Below are 18,681 nucleotides of genomic sequence, written 5' to 3' on the forward strand. Positions count from 1 at the left end.
TGTGTGTGTGTGTGTGTGTGTGTGTGTGTGTGTGTACATATATATATACACACATTCGGAGGTCGTGGGTTCGGGTCTCACCGGCGGCATGTGGTTGTTTTTTCTTCTGCTTTTCTAATCAATTAGCATTAAGCGATAACATATTCTAAAATCGAACAACAGCACCAAATAAATAAATTAATTAAAAATCCCCAGTTTCCCTGGGTTTCTCTGGCGGTTGGCTTCTCTCATATATATATATATATATATATATATATATTTCCTGGACTGGGAAAAATGCACCACGTAGAAGATACGTTCGCATGAAAAACTGGATCGGTAGTTTCTTACCGAAAAACTTACCGAAACGTACTTGACCAAAGTGAACATTAAACATTTTGCATAATCAGCATTAGCTAATTAACTCATTAAGCGAAATTTTAAAAATGCTATGAGGAGCGGCAGATGACGAAAAACAATATGTCACCGGTTTCCCTCAGCTTGGGTGAACTTATGTGAAACACCCTATAGTTCGAGCGGCGGCAATGGGGTGTCGGTAGGAATTTTGCTGGAGGAACGCCCGCTACGAAACACCCGGCAGCGTACACGATGCCATCAGGACCACACTGTTCTCTTCTTTTGTGTGTGAACTTGTGGCCACAAAAGATTGCGGCGGTAGGGACGGGGACTCATACTTGGCAGTCATCAACGATCGAAATGTACGTCGCTACCGCCTGATCTCCATTTGATTATCACAGGGGACATTCTATAGGTATGCAGCATGCGTCATCGCGTTCAGTTGCGAGCGTAATAGAACTGCGCGTTCCAGATCGCGACCTTTCCCGAACAAACAACTCGCGCCTCGCAAGAGTATACCAATGACAGAGTCGTAAAAGTGACCAACAGAGACAACTCTTGAGAAGTGAGAATTCAAAGCTCGCGTACTCCTCATGTTTGTTCTCAGCTGTGCAATCAGTTTCATGTTCATCTCATTTCATAGAAAACTAGCCTCCATTGCACTTTCAGCACATAAAGCTCTGCAACCTCCCGCCTTAGCACGCCTGTCCCGGAAACTTATGCAGCATGCGAAGACGCTTTCTTGCCACCAGTGCATTGCCTCTGGCGGCTGAAATCTTAAGAATTCCCCGTTTATTTTCATTATTTCGACAGGTGCCACTTCTCACTTCACTGACGAAGGAATTTTCGAAAGCAAATATTACTCTAAATGAGAGCGAGACAGTTGAATTGTACGCACTGAACTACTATCAAAGACTAAATGATTTTCTTGACGGTGCCGACAGGTAAGTATGAAAAAAATTAACTTTTTAACTTTTTTTCGACAATTTTAAGAGGGAAGAATTTTTTCTAAGTGCATTGATTACCTGGAATCTGCGCCTGACATGATGTCACAAGATTATAAACTCGAGAAGCTGCAGAAGTGTTTTATTATAACATCGAGAGAGTATTCGAAACAATTCTTACCACTTAAAAAAAATGTGATTAGAAAATCCTAATTCATGTGTAACTCGAGATGGCTGGCCATCTCGAGTTTACACGCGCCCTTTATTGAATTCAAGAGATATTTGAGTAACCATGGCTATCCGTTCCCGTCACATATTACATGAGAACCTGCTACGACAGTCAGCAACAGAAAATCCTCCACATCTAACCTGCACGACTTCTGAGCCTCATGGCGCCGATGGCGCATAGAACCGAAAGGCATACAGTTTAATGGAGTGCATATTGCAACCGCGCAAAACGACGCAGGACGAAGAAAGGAAAGCACAGGACAAGACGCGGAACTTCAACTAAAGTTTACTACAAGAAAACCACATTTATACAGGAACCGTAATCACACCTGATAAACAGCCGAAACTATCAAATAACACAGGCACGTGGGCACGTATGGCACAAGTTACCATCTAGATAGTTTAACTCTTTCTTAGATAAAGATACTGAAGTGGAGCTGATGCACCGGTCATTTTCTTTTTTTATGCAGTAGGCTTCGAAGATTTCCCTGCTAAGCTGGGTCGTCAATTTCTTTATAACAATTGTGTCGCGGAACCTGGGTGTGCAATTACTACAATGGCGACAATGTTTTGCCAGTTCCCCGCCCCCCGCCAATGATTCAACAGCGGCGCGATGCTCCTGAAGTCTGACATTCAGGCATCGTCCAGTTTGCCCTATGTAGCAATTCCCACATGTGAGGGGTATTTTGTACACCACCCCCGTTTTGCAGGGAACGAACCTGTCTACGTGCTTAGTGCGGCACTCGTTCTTTTTTTTCCCTTCCCTGCAGCATATTGCACATGCCCGAAAGCTTTTTGGGCGTCATGAAGACCACCGGGACATCACATTTCATGGCCACTTTTTTGAGGCGATGGGAGTCTTGTGGAAGTATGGCATTGCCACGGGTCTCCGGCGTTGCGGTTCTTCACTTGGGCTTTGCTTCGGTGGGCAACGAGCTTCCTTGGCAAGGGCTTCTATCACCGAGGTGACCATCTCTGGTCACCTCGAGGTGGTCACCTCGGTGATAGAAGCCCTTGCCAAGGAAGCTCGTTGCCCACCGAAGCAAAGCCCAAGTGAAGAACCGCAAAGCCGGAGACCCGTGGCAATGCCATACTTCCACAAGACTCCCATCGCCTCAAAAAAGTGGCCATGAAATGTGATGTCCCGGTGGTCTTCACGGCGCCCAAAAAGCTTTCGGGCATGTGCAATATGTCGCAGGGAAGGGAAAAAAGAACGAGTGCCGCACTAAGCACGTAGACAGGTTCGTTCCCTGCAAAACGGGGGTGGTGTGCAAAATACCCCTCACATGTGGGAATTGCTACATAGGGCAAACTGGACGATGCCTGAATGTCAGACTTCAGGAGCATCGCGCCGCTGTTGAATCATTGGCGGGGGGCGGGGAACTGGCAAAACATTGTCGTCATTGTAGTAATTGCACACCCAGGTTCCGCGACACAATTGTTATAAAAAAATTCACGACCCACCTTAGCAGGGAAATCTTCGAAGCCTACTGCATAAAAAAAGAAAATGACCAGTGCATCAGCTCCACTTCAGTATCTTTATCTAAGAAAGAGTTAAACTATCCAGATGCTAACTTGTGCCATACGCGCCCACGTGCCTGTGTTATTTGATGGTTTCGGCTGTTTATCAGGTGTGATTACGTTTCCTGTATAAACGCGGTTTTCCTGTAGTAAACTTTAGTTGAAGTTCCGCGTCTTGTCCTGTGCTTTCCTCTCTTCGTCCTGCGTCGTTTTGCGCGGTTGCAATATGCACTCCATTGTCAACCACCAACTAGCCCGCCTTCACTTGTTACACATACAGTTTAAGGTGCGTATGTCACCGGTTCGAATCCCTGTCGCAAGCTGACGTCCAAATCGACTATAGCACATGTTCGCTATATGCCACAAGAACCGTATGACACCTCCCGGAACGCTGTATGACAAACGGCTGCTCACAAATTTGGTGCAAATGCAGTCGGGAAAACTGGCGCCACATTGGGATCGGCCAGTGGGAGGTATATACGAGGGGGTACCCAAAAGAAACCGGACTTATTTTTGTTTGAACTTATTTGTTCACATTTTCAGCACAGACCTTCAATATCCTTCAAAGTACTCTCCACTTACAATGATACGTTTGTCGAATCTTTCATTCCATTTTTCAAGACATTGTTTAAATTCATCTTTTGTGATGCTTGACAGTCCTTCCGTCGTTTTTTTCTTCACCTCAGCAACCTCAGCGAAACGCTTTCCATTCACCTGTCTTTTCATTCTACGAAACAAAGAAAGTAGCACGGGGCAAGGTCGGGTGAGTATGATGGTTGAGGAACAGAGGTCATGCCATTTTTGGTCCGGATTTGTCGTAGAGACAGGGCTGTGTGAGCAGGGGCATTGCCATGGTGGAAAAACCAGTCGCCCGTCTGCCACAAATCAGGCCGCTTCCACCGAACACTGTTGCTGAATCTTTTCAAAACATCCAAGTAGAAAGCCTGGTTAACTGTCTGACCCTGCGGAACAAATTCTGAATAGACGACTCCTCTCACGTCGAAAAAACAAATCAGCATTGTTTTGAGGCTTGGTTTCGCCTGACGAGCTTTCTTGAGGCGAGGTGAATTTGAAGTTTTCCATTGGCATGACTGTTGCTTTGATTCAGGATTTAATTCAGGAACACTTGAGTTGTCCCCATAGCATCGTCCTTGAACGCATTTCTGAATATTTCAAGAGTTTCCGTTCCACTTTTTCCGAGAATCAGAATTTCACCGGCGCTGTTCACGAAAATCAGCCATTGCAAAAACGACACTCACAAAGCAGTCATCACTCTAAAACTCTGCCTAAACTAGTCTGACCTCCTTCAGCGACGGCACTCGGCTTACTGACTCTGAAATGTTCGTTCTATGCGCTCCTAGCGGCAAAACGCGGTACCACGGAAGCTGTGCCGATTCAAAACATTAGTCCGGTTTCTTTTGGGTACCCCCTCGTACAGCCGAACAAACATGTATATGATTGAAATGGCAGTGCTGGGATTGCTGTGTGCGTCACACGGCCAGTTTATGACATCAGCCTATTTTACTTGTCATCGCTGTGATTTTCTGTACCATCTTTCGCATTAAAACAAAATAATCAGTACACCTCACACACAGTAATATGCCCTGTCGTTTGAACGCTACCCTAAATATAAAGCTTGAAATGTTTGTGCCCTAGTAGTAGTAGTACAAAACCTTCATTCGGCCATAATTTACAGGCCGAGCATGTCGACCACCTGGGCGACCAGAAGTCGCTGTTCTTCTTCCCCTTCAGCGCCAAGCCAGTCGAGCCAGGTGGTGATGGATAAAGAAGGTGGGGATAGGAAGCCGACTGCTGAGTAGCCGGACAATAGAAGAGGCAATTGGCCAGGTCCGCATAGATACTGGGGCAGTTGGGACGGGAAGGGTCCGATCGATAGCGATAGAGAAAGAGGCGAGACGGGGTGATAACTGCATTCATTTGGATGTGCCGAAGAAGACGAGCCTCCGGCACCTCGAGCTCCGCCTAGAGAAACGCCTTTGTGCCCTACATTGATGCTTGAATTATTCTCTGCCCTAAACGTAGCGGCCTGCCTCAAATTTTCTTTCCAGAAAGACGTTGTACAACTACGCTGGCCTGCAAGTCATGAAGGCATGGGCAGCGCAAGCATCTGAACAATATCGAAATGCTTCCTTCGAGCTCTCGCAAGCAATTTCTGGGGTGGTCGCCGACAGTCCGCGGTGGGAAAAGTGCGTTGGTACTGTCAACAACATGATGCCTGAGATTGTCGGTCATCTCTACGTACAGCACAAGTTCAGCAAAGAAGCAAAAGAAGAGGTAACCTCGAATGCTAGTTCCTCGCACAATTAGTTGTTAACACATTCAAATCTAAGGAGAAAAAATTTGGACATCACTGCGGCTACTCGCATTGGAGCAACGTCCACATCCTATATCAATTTCTGTGGCTATTCTGAGGTCCATGTGCTATATCGACGACCGTGGCTATTCCCACATCCAAGTGTAATTTTCACATGTAATTAATTAACTAATCTCTACTCATGAACCAAATTTTTCTTACAGCAAAACCTCATTACACACTATCTAACACAATCAAACTTTTGCACATTTATCTTTACTGCACTTTACAATCTTGCGGACAAATTTTGATGACGCTACCTAGACATCTAATGCTTTCGGATTAATAAATTGTGGCGCCAACAGAAATAATTTCCCATGGCAGCGGGTCATGTATTACCAGCTTCCTGGGGAGGAAGAATGTTGGCAGAGTGGAAGTCTCTTCCTTTTATGAATCCCTAGTAACTACGAGGTCTAGAAGAGAGATACGAAGGGGGGGGGGGGGGGAGATGTTTGAGCTTGGTAATGGAAAATTTAGTTACCACCTACGCCAAGAATTAACAAAACATAGTTGCTGACCCTCCTAATAACAGTCATGCCCATCATTCTCGGTCCAAAATTTTGAAACTTGGAAAATTATAAGATATATCTATGGAAATGTTTAATGTAATGGTCCATTATTCTGATATCCAGGAAAATATTTCTTTTAAAGTGTTTCCATCGATCGCATCGAAGAGTTAAGGCTGCCGCAAAAAACCAATGGAGACCGCTTTTTACGACAGTAAAAACGTTAATAAGGACGGAAAACTGGGCGAGTTGGTGGGGATTCATACTTTCAACTGCGCAAAAAAACACGGACACAAGGTAGAAGGTAGACACTGCTCTCGTGTCGTGCCTTCAACCTTGTGTCCGTGTTTTTTCGCGCAGTTAAAAGTATGAGTAAAAACGTTAATGGAAAAAAAATGCAAGCCTGCCGCCGGGTGATCGGCCGATATATTTGTTGTTATAGTGAAATCTAGCATTATATGAGCAAATTGCGTTCATAAACGGTTTTCCGCTGAAGATACTTTTGTCCAGAATTTTGGGTATAGTGGAATGACTATCAAAGAGTGAAGTCTTTATATTACCCGTGCAAATGCACCGTCTTTTACAAAACTAACAAAGGAATGGGTTTGCTTATCAGCTGTACAGTGGAACGATTAAGACACTCTTTAAGACAAAAACGTCTAAAAAGATCAAGACACAAGTTCTGCTTACTTCACACACATTTAGAGATTAACAGGTGTCTTTATAAAAAAAACACGACAAAAGCTTACATTTCTTTCCCAAATTGTACCTTTTACATATCCCCACTCATCATATGACATCAGGAGACAAAATTACTTTGTGTTACTTAAGTGTAAAACAAACACCGGGTTTTCTATGTTAACCTCTACTGTACTCAGTTTTCTAAATACCTCATTACATGATCAACTAACTAATATGTCCCTGACTGCCATCCGCAAGAAATTTGTACAGCAATCTACGCTATTGTTATCGGAGATGTGCGCATGCCAACTTGTACTGTGCCGCTCTCTGTTATAGCTTTTATTTTTTCAGAACCTATTGCTGCAAATTACGTGAAACATGTTCGATTATGTGATTGCGTGTGTTACTGTAAATAGGGCTCATCCAAACGCAATTATATTTGTAGGAATTCCTCCAGCGACTTTTGGTTTTTGTTCTATTTTTGCCTTGTGCGTGCTGCTGACTTCTGGGGTGGTGAGGCCCGTGAAGCAGCTGCTTTTTTCTCGCCATCCCCTTTTTGCATCCGAACTGAATTGATTGATTGATTGATTGATTGATTGATTGATTGATTGATTGATTGATTGATTGATTGATTGATTGATTGATTGATTGATTGATTGAATGATTGATTGATTGATTGATTGATTGATTGATTGATTGATTGATTGACACGTGCTGCACTCCATGGCGAAGAAAAAAATGCCGTTACCTGTTACCTTTTGCAAACATGGCACATGCAAAATAAACGTTAAAGTGTGCATGCGTCGAAACGGCAACTTACGTGTTTGTGTTACAAAGATGCAACAAACATTTATACAACGTCTATGAAGAATAACGTCCGTCTTTCCAGTTATAGCAGCAGAGTATACAACCATCCGATGCATTTACACTTTTGCTTTCAGGTCGAAGACCTTGCCAAGCGGCTCATGGAAGTCTTTAACGAAACATTGCAAAAGGCTAAATGGATGGACAATGAAACGAGAAATGCAGCAGAGGATAAGGTGCTGTGCAAACCTTGTTTTTCAAGATTTCGAAAAGTGCTGTTCGTCCAACATTTCCTCATCCTTTATTAATTACACAACCCAAACAAAAATTTATTTGGACAGTCTATTGACTCTACATAGACTTTAGTAAGTAAAATATATAACCTTTGTGAAGACAAGTCCCATAGACTTGTCTATAGAAAATAAAAATCATACAGGCAATCTACAGACTACCTACACAATTATGGCCTTATAATTTTATTAGACTTGTCAATAGATACTTTATAAACTGTCAAAAGACAGAAGTAAAAATCTATATGAAGGCAATAGAGTCTATAAAGAATGTATAGAAAGTCTGTAGACTATTTTCATCATGGCAGAGTCAAGGTTCACTCTCACATGTTAGCACTAATGGGGCCTCTGACTCAAAATTTTGCTGACACATCTAAAGCACCGCTAGCAAAAAGCTGCATACAGATACTTCAAAAGGGTGGAAATTTGGGCTGGTTGGTGCATGATCTGAGGCTAAAAACGTCGTGTCCCTCTCTCTGCTTCGTCCCCGTTTGCGCTGTTTTTAGCGTCAGAGCGTGCAGATGGTTGGCTGAAAACTACAGTTTGCATACTACTTTCCCGACACGTTCTACAACCAGTTTCAACAAACTTAGCAACAAAACATGCAGTTCTTACTGTGAAGCGCGTGAATGCATTGTCTTTTCCGTTTTCCAGCTGGCGAAAATGGGAAGAAAAATTGGATACCCGGAATGGCTGTACAACACTACTTATCTGGAGCAACTTTACCAATACGTGAGTTTGGGGTTTATTTACACCATATCGCCGACTGTGACCGCATTTGAGAGTGTCTCAAGTGAAATGCCTAATTTTCCAGCAGTTAGTTCACATTTCAACGAATAGGAGTCGCCATCTTTCCCTCGCCTAGTACCTTGAGCCATTACGTAATGGCCGCAGCTGTCCTGGTAGGCTTAGTTCAACTTTAATTAAGTGCGATAAGTGATGGCGTAAGGACAGGACTGTTCGAAAATTATGTTCACACAAATAGAGAAACAACAGTATGACGGCTAGAACATGATGTAGGAGTATATAAACCAATCAAGGGCTGGAGTTTTACCGCCGTTAAAACGAGTGTGACGTGAGAAAGCACTCGGTTTCGAATTAGCTTCACTCTTGCCTAGAAATTTCCTTACATTGTCCTCCAAAGCATTTTGTTTTAAACTTTCCTGCCACGTGACCTTGCGCTATCCACATCGTATCCGAGTCATTTGACCGTAAGGGACACGGTTCAAGGCTGAATAGTCAAGGGTCAAAGGTAGAGGATTCAGAGACCCGTCGGCTTTTTTCAGGAGTGCTTGTGAAGTAGTGCCCTCGCATTTAAAGAAATCCCAACATTTCTGGAGTAGCTCAGATCCTTCTTCAGGGGTGTTCAAGGGTGACTGACTGCTTATATTTTGTTTTTTTAAAAAAACCTTTGGGTCTTTTTAATGTCCTTTTTAATGCCGCATTAAAAGAAATCCCAACGTTTCGGGAGCAGCTCAGTTCCTTCTTCAAGGGTGTTCAAGGGTCACTGAAGGCTTAGATTTCTTTTTAAAAACCATTTTTTTTGCTGCATGTGTGCAGTATGTACAGAGCGGAATGTGTCTTGCTGCATGCCACTGCCTGAGGTGGTGAGAACTTAGTCAAGTGTCCTCGCTTTTTTTCTCACCACCTCCATCATATGTTATGGTGGAAATAAACATTATTATTATTATTATTATTATTATTATTATTATTATTATTATTATTATTATTATTATTATTATTATTATTATTATTATTATTATCATTATTATGACGTTGCTTCAGTTGAGGGTATTGTTATCAACCAGAAACTTGCTGACCACTATTTTGTCGGATGTTGTATTGTCTCCAGGGTGAAAGTTTCTAATAAGCGAAAAGTAGAAAGCATTGAAATTATTGACAAAAAAGTTTTGGATCAGTGTGTGGCCGGTTATGATTGGAGCTCTTTTCTGTCAAAGCCGCATGGTGAAGCGATGTATGATGATTTTTTGGACTGTTTCGGCACTTTTGTTCAGACCGCCAAAAGAAAGGTGAAAGTAAAAAGACGCAATCAAGACCTCAGTTGGTTACATCCTGATGTACTCGAAGCGATACATGAAAAAGATAGTTTATGGCAGCGATGTAGGCGATATCCGAAAAATGTGGCATTGCGAAACGCTTTTAGAGCCGCAAGAAATAGAGCCACGGCGCTTTCTCGATTAGCAAGAAGAAACCAGTACCAGAAGCAGTTTTCTTATTCCAGAAATGACTCTGCTAAAACGTGGCAGCTGGTAAATGAACTGCGCGGTTACAAGCCTCGTGACACACAAGGGATTATCGAGCGAAATTTTGGCCCTGTAAGCAAGGATCTTGCAGATCGATTTAACCTGCATTTTTCATCCGTGCCTACTCTTGAATCCCTGAGTGTTTCTTCATCGGCGCGCATGCGTAATGTCGCAGTCTCTGAGTCAGCTTTTCTGCCTGAAATGAGCGAAACTGATATGCAGGAAATTTTGCAGTCGTTCAAAAAAAGAAAGTCCGCTGGCATCGACGGCATTCGTATGGATGATATTGTTAGAAATTTCGAGGTCCTGAAAAACGTGCTTCTCTGTACGTTATACACTATCATTGCGACCGGCAAAGTCCCCGACTCTATGAAACGTGCAAGAGTTATCCCTGTGCCTAAAAAGGGTGATTCATCAGAAATTAAAAACTTTTTTATTTTTTTTTATTTTTTTTTTATTTTTTTATGGGGTTTAACGTCCCAAAGCGACTAAGGCTATGAGAGACGCCGTAGTGGAGGGCTCCGGAAATTTCGACCACCTGGGGTTCTTTAACGTGCACTGACATCGCACAGTACACGGGCCTCTAGAATTTCTCCTCCAAAGAAATTCCAGCCGCCGCGGCCGGGATCGAACCCGCGTCCTTTGGGTCAGCAGCCGAGCACCATAGCCACTGAGCCACCGCGGCGGCAGAAATTAAAAACTATTGTCCGATATCTGTGTTGCCTTGTTTAGCGCAAATTTTAGAAAAACAAGTGTCCAGAGTTATGCACAGTTTCCTGGATTCACATCAAACGATTGCAGACAATCAGTACGGATTTGTGGCAGGAAAGGGCACACTGAGCCTGCTGGAAGACGTCTCGGACCTGTTGCACTCTACTCTTGAGCTGAATCAGGTTGCCTGTGGTCTGTTCTTAGATGTGTCCAAAGCATTCGATTCAATAGACCATCAAATACTGCTTCAAAAATTGCATATTTATGGTTTCCGTGGTCAATTCCATGACTTTTTGAAGAGTTACTTGTGTCATCGTACTCAACTTGTTTGTATAGGAAAAAAGAGGAGCTCCCCCGTAGAACTTAGGTGTGGTGTTCCGCAGGGGTCTATTCTATCACCTTTGTTATTCAATATTTTTGTCAATGACTTGAAACAAAGCATTACTTCATCTAACCTGTACCAATATGCAGACGACACACTTCTTATTTCTCGCCACATAGACTATTACGCCTGTGTTGAGCTGCTCCAAAAAGATGCGACTGCCGTATTAGACTGGTATGACTCAAACCTAATCAGTATAAATAACACAAAGACCCAACTAGTATGTTTTAGAAGCCCTCTGAAGATTCTCAACTTAGATGCTCCTCTAAGGCTACATTCCTCTAACTGCTGTTCCTGTCAATGTTCGCCGGTTCCCTATGAAGAAATGGTAAAGTACATGGGTATTTATCTAGACGGTGACTTAAGTTGGCGCTCTCACCTATCTTATGTTTGTAAACAGCTGAGAAGTGTGTTTTGCCTTTTATACAATGTCAAATTATACACGCCTGTCTCGGTTAGAAGGGTGATACTTCACTCATTAGGCTACTCAGTGTTGCGATATGGTATTTGCTGTTTTTTTAACTGTGCGGAATTTTGGAAAACGCGGGTAAATAATTTGTTAAAGTGTGCGTTAAAAAGTGTAGCGTACAACACTTCTGTGCCTAAGGAGGATTTGTTTCTTAGCTTTAGTTTCCCAAAATTTAACAATGTCTTTCTTCAGTATGCTGCCGTCAGACATATGTGGACTAACAAATTCAAAGTTGCTCGGTCATCTGGTCATAACCTCCGTTCTGTCTCCACCTATGAACTACCAATTACTAGAACTAAATACGGAGAAAGCCAGCGCTGCTTTTATGTCCCCGCAATATTTAACAGTCTACCTAATGAAATAAAGGTACTGAAGAATAAGAAGGCAATAAAGAAAGCCCTCATAACCTACACTGTCTTAAAGGAAAAGACAGTATAAAGGAAGAAGTGCTCCAGATTTGTTTTCTTGTGTTCTTAGGGTATAACGCTCTCATCATCTTCTTTTTTTTTCGGTTTTAGTAAGTAACCTAAAGCAAACCACTTGATCATTTCCTGTTGTTAATGACTTTATTGTGTTTCGTTGAAGTGTTTTTTTCTTTTCATTGTGCATTGTCAATTTGAAATGTTTTTCCTGAGTAGGAAAAAAAGAGATTTGCCGCCTGCTGCCGGGTTTTGCCCAACAAGCCACAGATGGCTTTGGCATGCCCGGAATTGTATTGTATTGCCTGACAGGAAATAAAATTATTATTATTATTATTATTATTATTATTATTATTATTATTATTATTATTATTATTATTATTATTATTATTATTATTATTATTATTATTATTATTACAGGTGAGCGTTTTTTTCGTCTCTGTATTAGTGTTTCTTGGTTTGCCGCCGACTGCACCTGTGAAGTGTATGGTTATGAAAATAGTCACTTGCGCAGTATAATTGTTCTCACTTTGTCTTTTGTTTGCTTGTGGCCATGTCTGACGGGAAAAACTGCTCTGCGTGTTCAAAAGTTCTTCCTAAAGACGGCAGATACCTGACTTGCGCAGAATGCAGAAACGGTTATCATCTTGGCAAATCATGCTCAGGTGTAGCTGATAATACATTTATGGCCATGGGTCAGGCGAAAAGAGACTGTTGGAAGTGCAAGGGTTGTAGATCGTCTCAGACGGAAGGGAACAATGTCCCAACACAGTCGGAATCTGATGTCGCTGCAGATAGCACATCTGTAGCCCAAGAGCTAACAGCCCTGCGTCGGCAGCTGGAAAGCATTAACACTACCATAGTTGGCCTCTTGCCCTTGCAGGGAAAGGTGGATGCACTTCTGTCTCTCAAAGACAGGATCGATGAGGTCTTGAATTTGAAGCAGGTGGTTACTGACCTCCAAAATTCGGTGCAGTTCATGTCATCGGCTTATGACTCACTGGTCGCTCAGAACACAGCACAAGATGCTGCAAAAAAAAGCCTCGAAGAGAAAGTTTCTACACTAACGGCCACGGTGACACACCAGTCGGAAGAGATTAGCCACCTTCGGGTTGAGCTGAATAATGCGGAGCAGTACAGCAGGCTTTCAAATTTAGAATTGCATGGTCTTGCCGTCACCAGTGGCGAGAACTTGAAAGCTGTAATGGCCGACTTGGCCGCAAAAATGGAGCTCCAAGATTTTCACGAAGGTGACATAGTTGCGGCCCATCGTCTTGCTGCCAAAAAGGATAAGACACCACCTGTTCTCGTTCGCTTTGCGTCCCCATCCGTTCGTGATAAATGGCTTCTCGCTCGAGGGAAGCTTCGTTCACTTGCAGAAGAAAATGTCATTCCCTCCGTGATGTTCTTGAACGAGAACTTGACACAGGCAAATAAGCAGCTGTTTTGGATGACTCGGATCAAGGCGAAACAAATGGAGTACAAATACGTGTGGACAAAGAATGGCAAAATCTTTGCCAGAAAGGAAGAGGGCAGCTCCTTAGTTAAGGTAGTAACCAAAGAGGATATCCAGAAACTGATCTAAGATGTCTGTGCGGTTTCATTCCATTCCCAATTGTACCGCTCTTAGCTCGGTATTTGAAAAAAACCTCGCGTCTTTTTCAGTTATACATATAAACATACGCAGTATAAAGAAATACTGGGACCACTTTTTAGTCAGTGTCCGAGATATCATTCATCTTATCGAGGTTTTCGTTCTGACGGAAATAAACATTTCAGACAACTTGACACATCAGTTTCGTCTACCTGGGTATCAAGAATACTACGTTACGAGACCCAAAGGAAGGGGCGGCGGCATAGCGGTCTTTATCAAATCACGATGGTCATCCCTACCCGCTCAGATAGAATTTAAGACAGCTGAGTCCCTTGCACTTGATCTGGAGCTATCCGGAATGACGATAACTCTAGTTGCTGTTTACAGGCCACCATCAGAGCATGCTCCATCCTTTTTAGAAGAATTAAAGCAATATTTAGAGAGGTTACCATCTTACAGTAATTTATGCTTAATAGGAGACTTCAATATCGACACCTTGAAAATAGACAAGGCCTTGGCGAATAATTATTTAAACATATTAGCTGAATATGGAGTGGAATCGCTGGTCCGTGAGGCAACCAGAGAAGAACTTGTATGCGACAGAACTGTAGTGTCATGCATTGACCATGTGCTAGTCCGGCCTCCCGGCGGTATTTTATTATTTTATTTATTTATTTAGTGTTACCCTCAGGGTATAAACATTACAGAGGGGAGTGGGTTTTAATCAATAAACAAACAAAAGATATGCACAGCAACAAAAACATACAAGTAATACTGTAAGTGACAGTTAATTTTGGTTAAAAATGATCTAAACAAAGTCCCATAACACTTAATATAACACAATGAAAATCGTTTGAGTGTACACAGTGGTGAAATTAAATAATATATGAACACACAGGAAAGAGGTAGGTTTTATACAATGTTAAGAAAAACTCGCATGTTCTATATTGCGCACGGCAGACTGAAATAACCAAAATTTTTTAATTGTTGCAACGGAAGAGGGAAGGCGGTTCCAGTCTTTAGATGTGTGGGGTATGAAAGAATCGGAGAAACATTTAGTGTTGCATGAATTTATGCCAACCTTGTGAGCGTGGTCAATGCGTGATGATACATATGAAGGCGGAATGAGCAATTTATCGTGTAAGTCATCATGGTAAAATATCTTATGAAAGAGGCATAACCGTGCATGCTTTCGACGAAATGTGAGGGGTAGCAGATTGAGATTAGATTTCATTGAGGATACACTAGCGGTGCGGTGATAATTAGAGAAGATGAAACGAGCTGCATTATTTTGAATCATTTCTAGCTGGTTAATGAGATCAGTAGTGCCCGGGTCCCAAACTGAAGATGCGTATTCAAGTTGCGAACGAACTAACGTTTTGTAGAAGAGAAGCTTGGTACTAGAAGGGGCCGAGCGAAAGTTCCGTTTTAAGTAGCCTAGCATGCGGTTAGCTTTGTTGACAATGAATTCGACATGACTGTTCCAGCTAAGGTTAGAAGCGATATGAATGCCAAGGTACTTGTATGACGCTACTGATTCGAGAGCTACATTGTTAAGGTGATACGTAGGTGAGTTGCTAGATGACCTTGATACGCGCAGGAATTTGCACTTGTTAACGTTTAGCGTCATTTGCCATGCTTTGCACCAAGAAGAGATGTTGTTAATGTCAGTTTGAATTGCGCGTACGTCATCGTCGGTTATTATTTCACGGAAAAGGACGCAGTCATCTGCAAATAAGTGAATTGATGATGTAACAGAATCAGGCAGGTCATTAATGAATATTAAGAAGAGTAAGGGCCCAAGCACGGTACCTTGTGGAACGCCAGAAAGAACGGGGTGTAAATGTGAGTTAGTTCCATTAGTTGCTACAAACTGCTGACGGTCTGTTAAAAAGCACTCTAGCCATTTTAGTACGTCAGTATCGAGCCCTATCATGCGCAGTTTTAGTAGCAAAAGCCGGTGACAAACTTTATCAAAAGCCTTGGCGAAATCTAAAAATATGCAATCTGCAGTGGAACGATGATCAAGAATTGCATGCAATTTATGAGTAAAGAGAACAAGTTGCGTTTCACATGAATATGACTTACGAAAACCGTGTTGTGCATGATGAAAAAACGAGTTTGACTCTAAGAAATTTGCTATATGTGAAAAAAGAACGTGTTCTAGGATCTTACAGGGGATGCTAGTGATTGAAATAGGCCGGTAGTTGTAAGGTGAGTGCTTGTTTCCGGATTTATGTACTGGAATCACCTTCCCTATCTTCCAGTCGGCCGGCATCGCGCTATTTTCTAGAGACTGCTGAAATAATTTAGAAAGAATAATGGAGGAATATATCTTAGTGCTTTTCAGAAATTTTGAGTTAATACAGTCGATGCCGGCGGCTGAAAATGGTTTCAGGCCGTCAATGATTTTGGCGATTCCATCCGGGTTGACGATAACAGGATACATTGGCAGATAATTATGGGCGCAACAATAAGGTAAGTCGTTTGGCAGGGATTTCGTGAAGTGGCTGGAGAAGACATCATTTAATACAGTGGAGCATTCATTGTTAGGAACAGGTTCGTCATTAGCGCTTGTTAAAATAATTTTAGACCGGTCTGTAGGATTGATAACTTTCCAGAACTTTTTAGGATTATCTATCAATATATCGGGTAAAGTCTTTGAGTGTAGACTCCGTGTTAATTACCGAAAAACTGGCAGACCACTACTTTGTTGGCTGTAAAATCTACTGTGCTCATGAGCCATGTTTGCGACCCGTTTGGAATACTTGTTTGGAGATAATCGATAGAGCTAAGCTCGACCAATTAATCTCAGAACAAAATTGGAAAACGGTACACTCGAGTTCATGTCCAGGTACGTCCTATAAGAGGTTCCTAGAAATATTTTCTGATATTCGTGACAAGTGTAAAAAAACAGTTTCTGTCAAAAAGCGCCATACAAATCTGCACTGGTTGAATCATAATATATTAACGGTTATAAAAGAAAAAGAACAACTTTGGAAGAAATGCAGACAATCACCAAATAATCAGTCACTAAGGGATTTGTACAGAGCCACGAGAAATAAAGTAACGGCAATGCTGCGGGCTTCTAGACGGCAGCATTATAACACCCAATTTTCAGCTTCTAAGAATAATGCAAAGAAAACGTGGATGCTGGTAAATGAGCTGCGTGGTTGTCAATCGCATAGTTACATTGATAACATTAAAAAAGGATTCGGAGAGATATCGTCGGACGTTGCAAACAGTCTAAATGACCACTTTTCGTTCGGGTCTCAAGCTGACAGTCATGAACGATCCCATTATCAGGCGCCAGCGAACCTTACTACGGACTCGGCCTACCTACCACCACTTGATAAGGAAACTTTAGTGCACATTGTGCGACAGTCTCGGAAAAGACGCGCTGTTGGTGTGGATGGCATATCTGCGGACGATATCTGGCGGAATCTGCCGGTATTGACGGAACCGGTTCTTTGTATTTTGAACACTATTTTAGAGATGGGCCTGATGCCCGATGAAATGAAGCAAGCACGCATCATTCCCCTATACAAAAATGGAGATCCTTCGAACCCCGCAAATTATCGGCCGATATCTGTACTGCCTATACTATCTCAAATTTTAGAAAAAACATGTTCTCGATGTTATGTACAGCTTTGTAGAAAAGCATAGCATGCTCACACCTTCTCAATATGGATTCATAGCAGGTAGCGGTACAAATGTGCTCTTCGAAAGCCTATCAGATTTTCTACATGAAACTTTTGAGCGAAACCAGATTGCATGTGCTCTCTTCTTGGATTTAGCCAAGGCCTTTGATTCTGTCAGTCGGGACATACTGTGCAGCAAGTTGTATAGCTATGGCTTCCGCGGCCAGTTTCATGATTTTTTGCGTAATTATCTCTCGCAGCGGTCGCAGTTAGTCTGTTTAGGAGAATTTAGAAGTACCATAAAATTCACTCAGACGGGTGTACCACAAGGATCAGTGTTATCACCGTTACTATTTAACATTTATGTTAATGATTTTAGCTCGGTCATTCGATACAGTAATATTTATCAGTATGCCGATGATACACTTATTATTGCTAGGCATATGAATTACAAGGACGCTGTGTCAATGCTACAGTTAGACATGACTGAAACCATGGCATGGTTTCAAGAAAACAAGATAAATGTAAACCCAACCAAGACACAACTGGTATGTTTTCATAATCCGTTGCGAACTATCAGTACACAAATACCTGTTTACCTTCATTCCCACAAATGCTCGTCCTGCGCATGCCCACCCGTTCAGTACACTGATTCAGTAAAATATCTGGGTGTCTACTTTGACTCCGACCTGGCTTGGAACAAACACATGTCCTTTATCTGTACTAGACTTCGGCAGATTGCTTGCATGTTGTACCGATTGCAATCACTTGTTCCTTTACGTGTAAAAAAAATGATCTTACACTCCTTAGCATATTCTGTCATACGATATGGTATAGCCTGTTTTTTCAATTGTTCATTGTTTTGGAAAAACAAAATTAATGGGCTACTCAAGAAGATTCTTAAAAGTATTGCTTATAACACCAACCCCCCTGCACCTGGTATTACATTGTTTAAATATCTAAGACTTCCAGACTTTGACACCCTTTTTCTCTCCACCATTGTTCCCAAGTACTTTTGGAATACAGATTTTCGTCAGCGACGCAGCATCGGTAAAGTTTTACGTGCCGATACAGGTTTTGCGATACCTCCTATAAGAACACGTTACGGTAAAAGCCTTAGAAAATACTACATTCCCCTGACCTTTAATGACCTTCCTGGGACAGTATTACAACAAACTACACGATCCGGAATGAAAAGAGCTTTAATAAAACTTCAAAAATAGGTGGTGCATAGTGCTTTTGGTACGTATTTTATGATGTTTCGGAGCATCCGATATAGTTTTGTTCCTTTCTGTGTATGTGCACAATGGCATTGCTCAGTGTGGTCCTCTTTCCTTTTATTTTGTCTGACTGATTTATGCTAATACATTGAAAGTGTATTGAACTTAAAAAAAAATATTTCTTTAACGTATTTATATGACACAATTATGAGTTTTCAGTGTGTACGCCAATAGCATATTTGGCTGCCTGTTAATCTGAACAAGCGCATACCATTTGTTTGTGAATTCAGATTCTGC

At 42.0% G+C, this 18,681-nt stretch overlaps 1 protein-coding gene across 10 annotated transcripts in view; it reads left to right on the forward strand.

Annotated features, from left to right (window-relative positions):
• LOC149366071 (membrane metallo-endopeptidase-like 1) overlaps positions 1 to 18,681 on the forward strand; it is a 77,366-nt gene that overhangs the window by 46,728 nt on the left and 11,957 nt on the right. For all 10 annotated transcript variants that reach the window (XM_089548118.1, XM_089548086.1, XM_089548078.1 and 7 more), the window contains 4 exons: positions 1,150 to 1,280; positions 5,099 to 5,324; positions 7,532 to 7,630; positions 8,339 to 8,416. In XM_089548118.1, the coding sequence (XP_089404244.1) occupies positions 1,150 to 1,280; positions 5,099 to 5,324; positions 7,532 to 7,630; positions 8,339 to 8,416 (534 nt within the window). The remainder of the gene's footprint in view (positions 1 to 1,149; positions 1,281 to 5,098; positions 5,325 to 7,531; positions 7,631 to 8,338; positions 8,417 to 18,681) is intronic.

Source organism: Amblyomma mixtum, chromosome 1, assembly GCF_055824585.1.
Source record: "Amblyomma mixtum isolate Tamu chromosome 1, ASM5582458v1, whole genome shotgun sequence".
NCBI classification, from domain to species: domain Eukaryota; kingdom Metazoa; phylum Arthropoda; class Arachnida; order Ixodida; family Ixodidae; genus Amblyomma; species Amblyomma mixtum.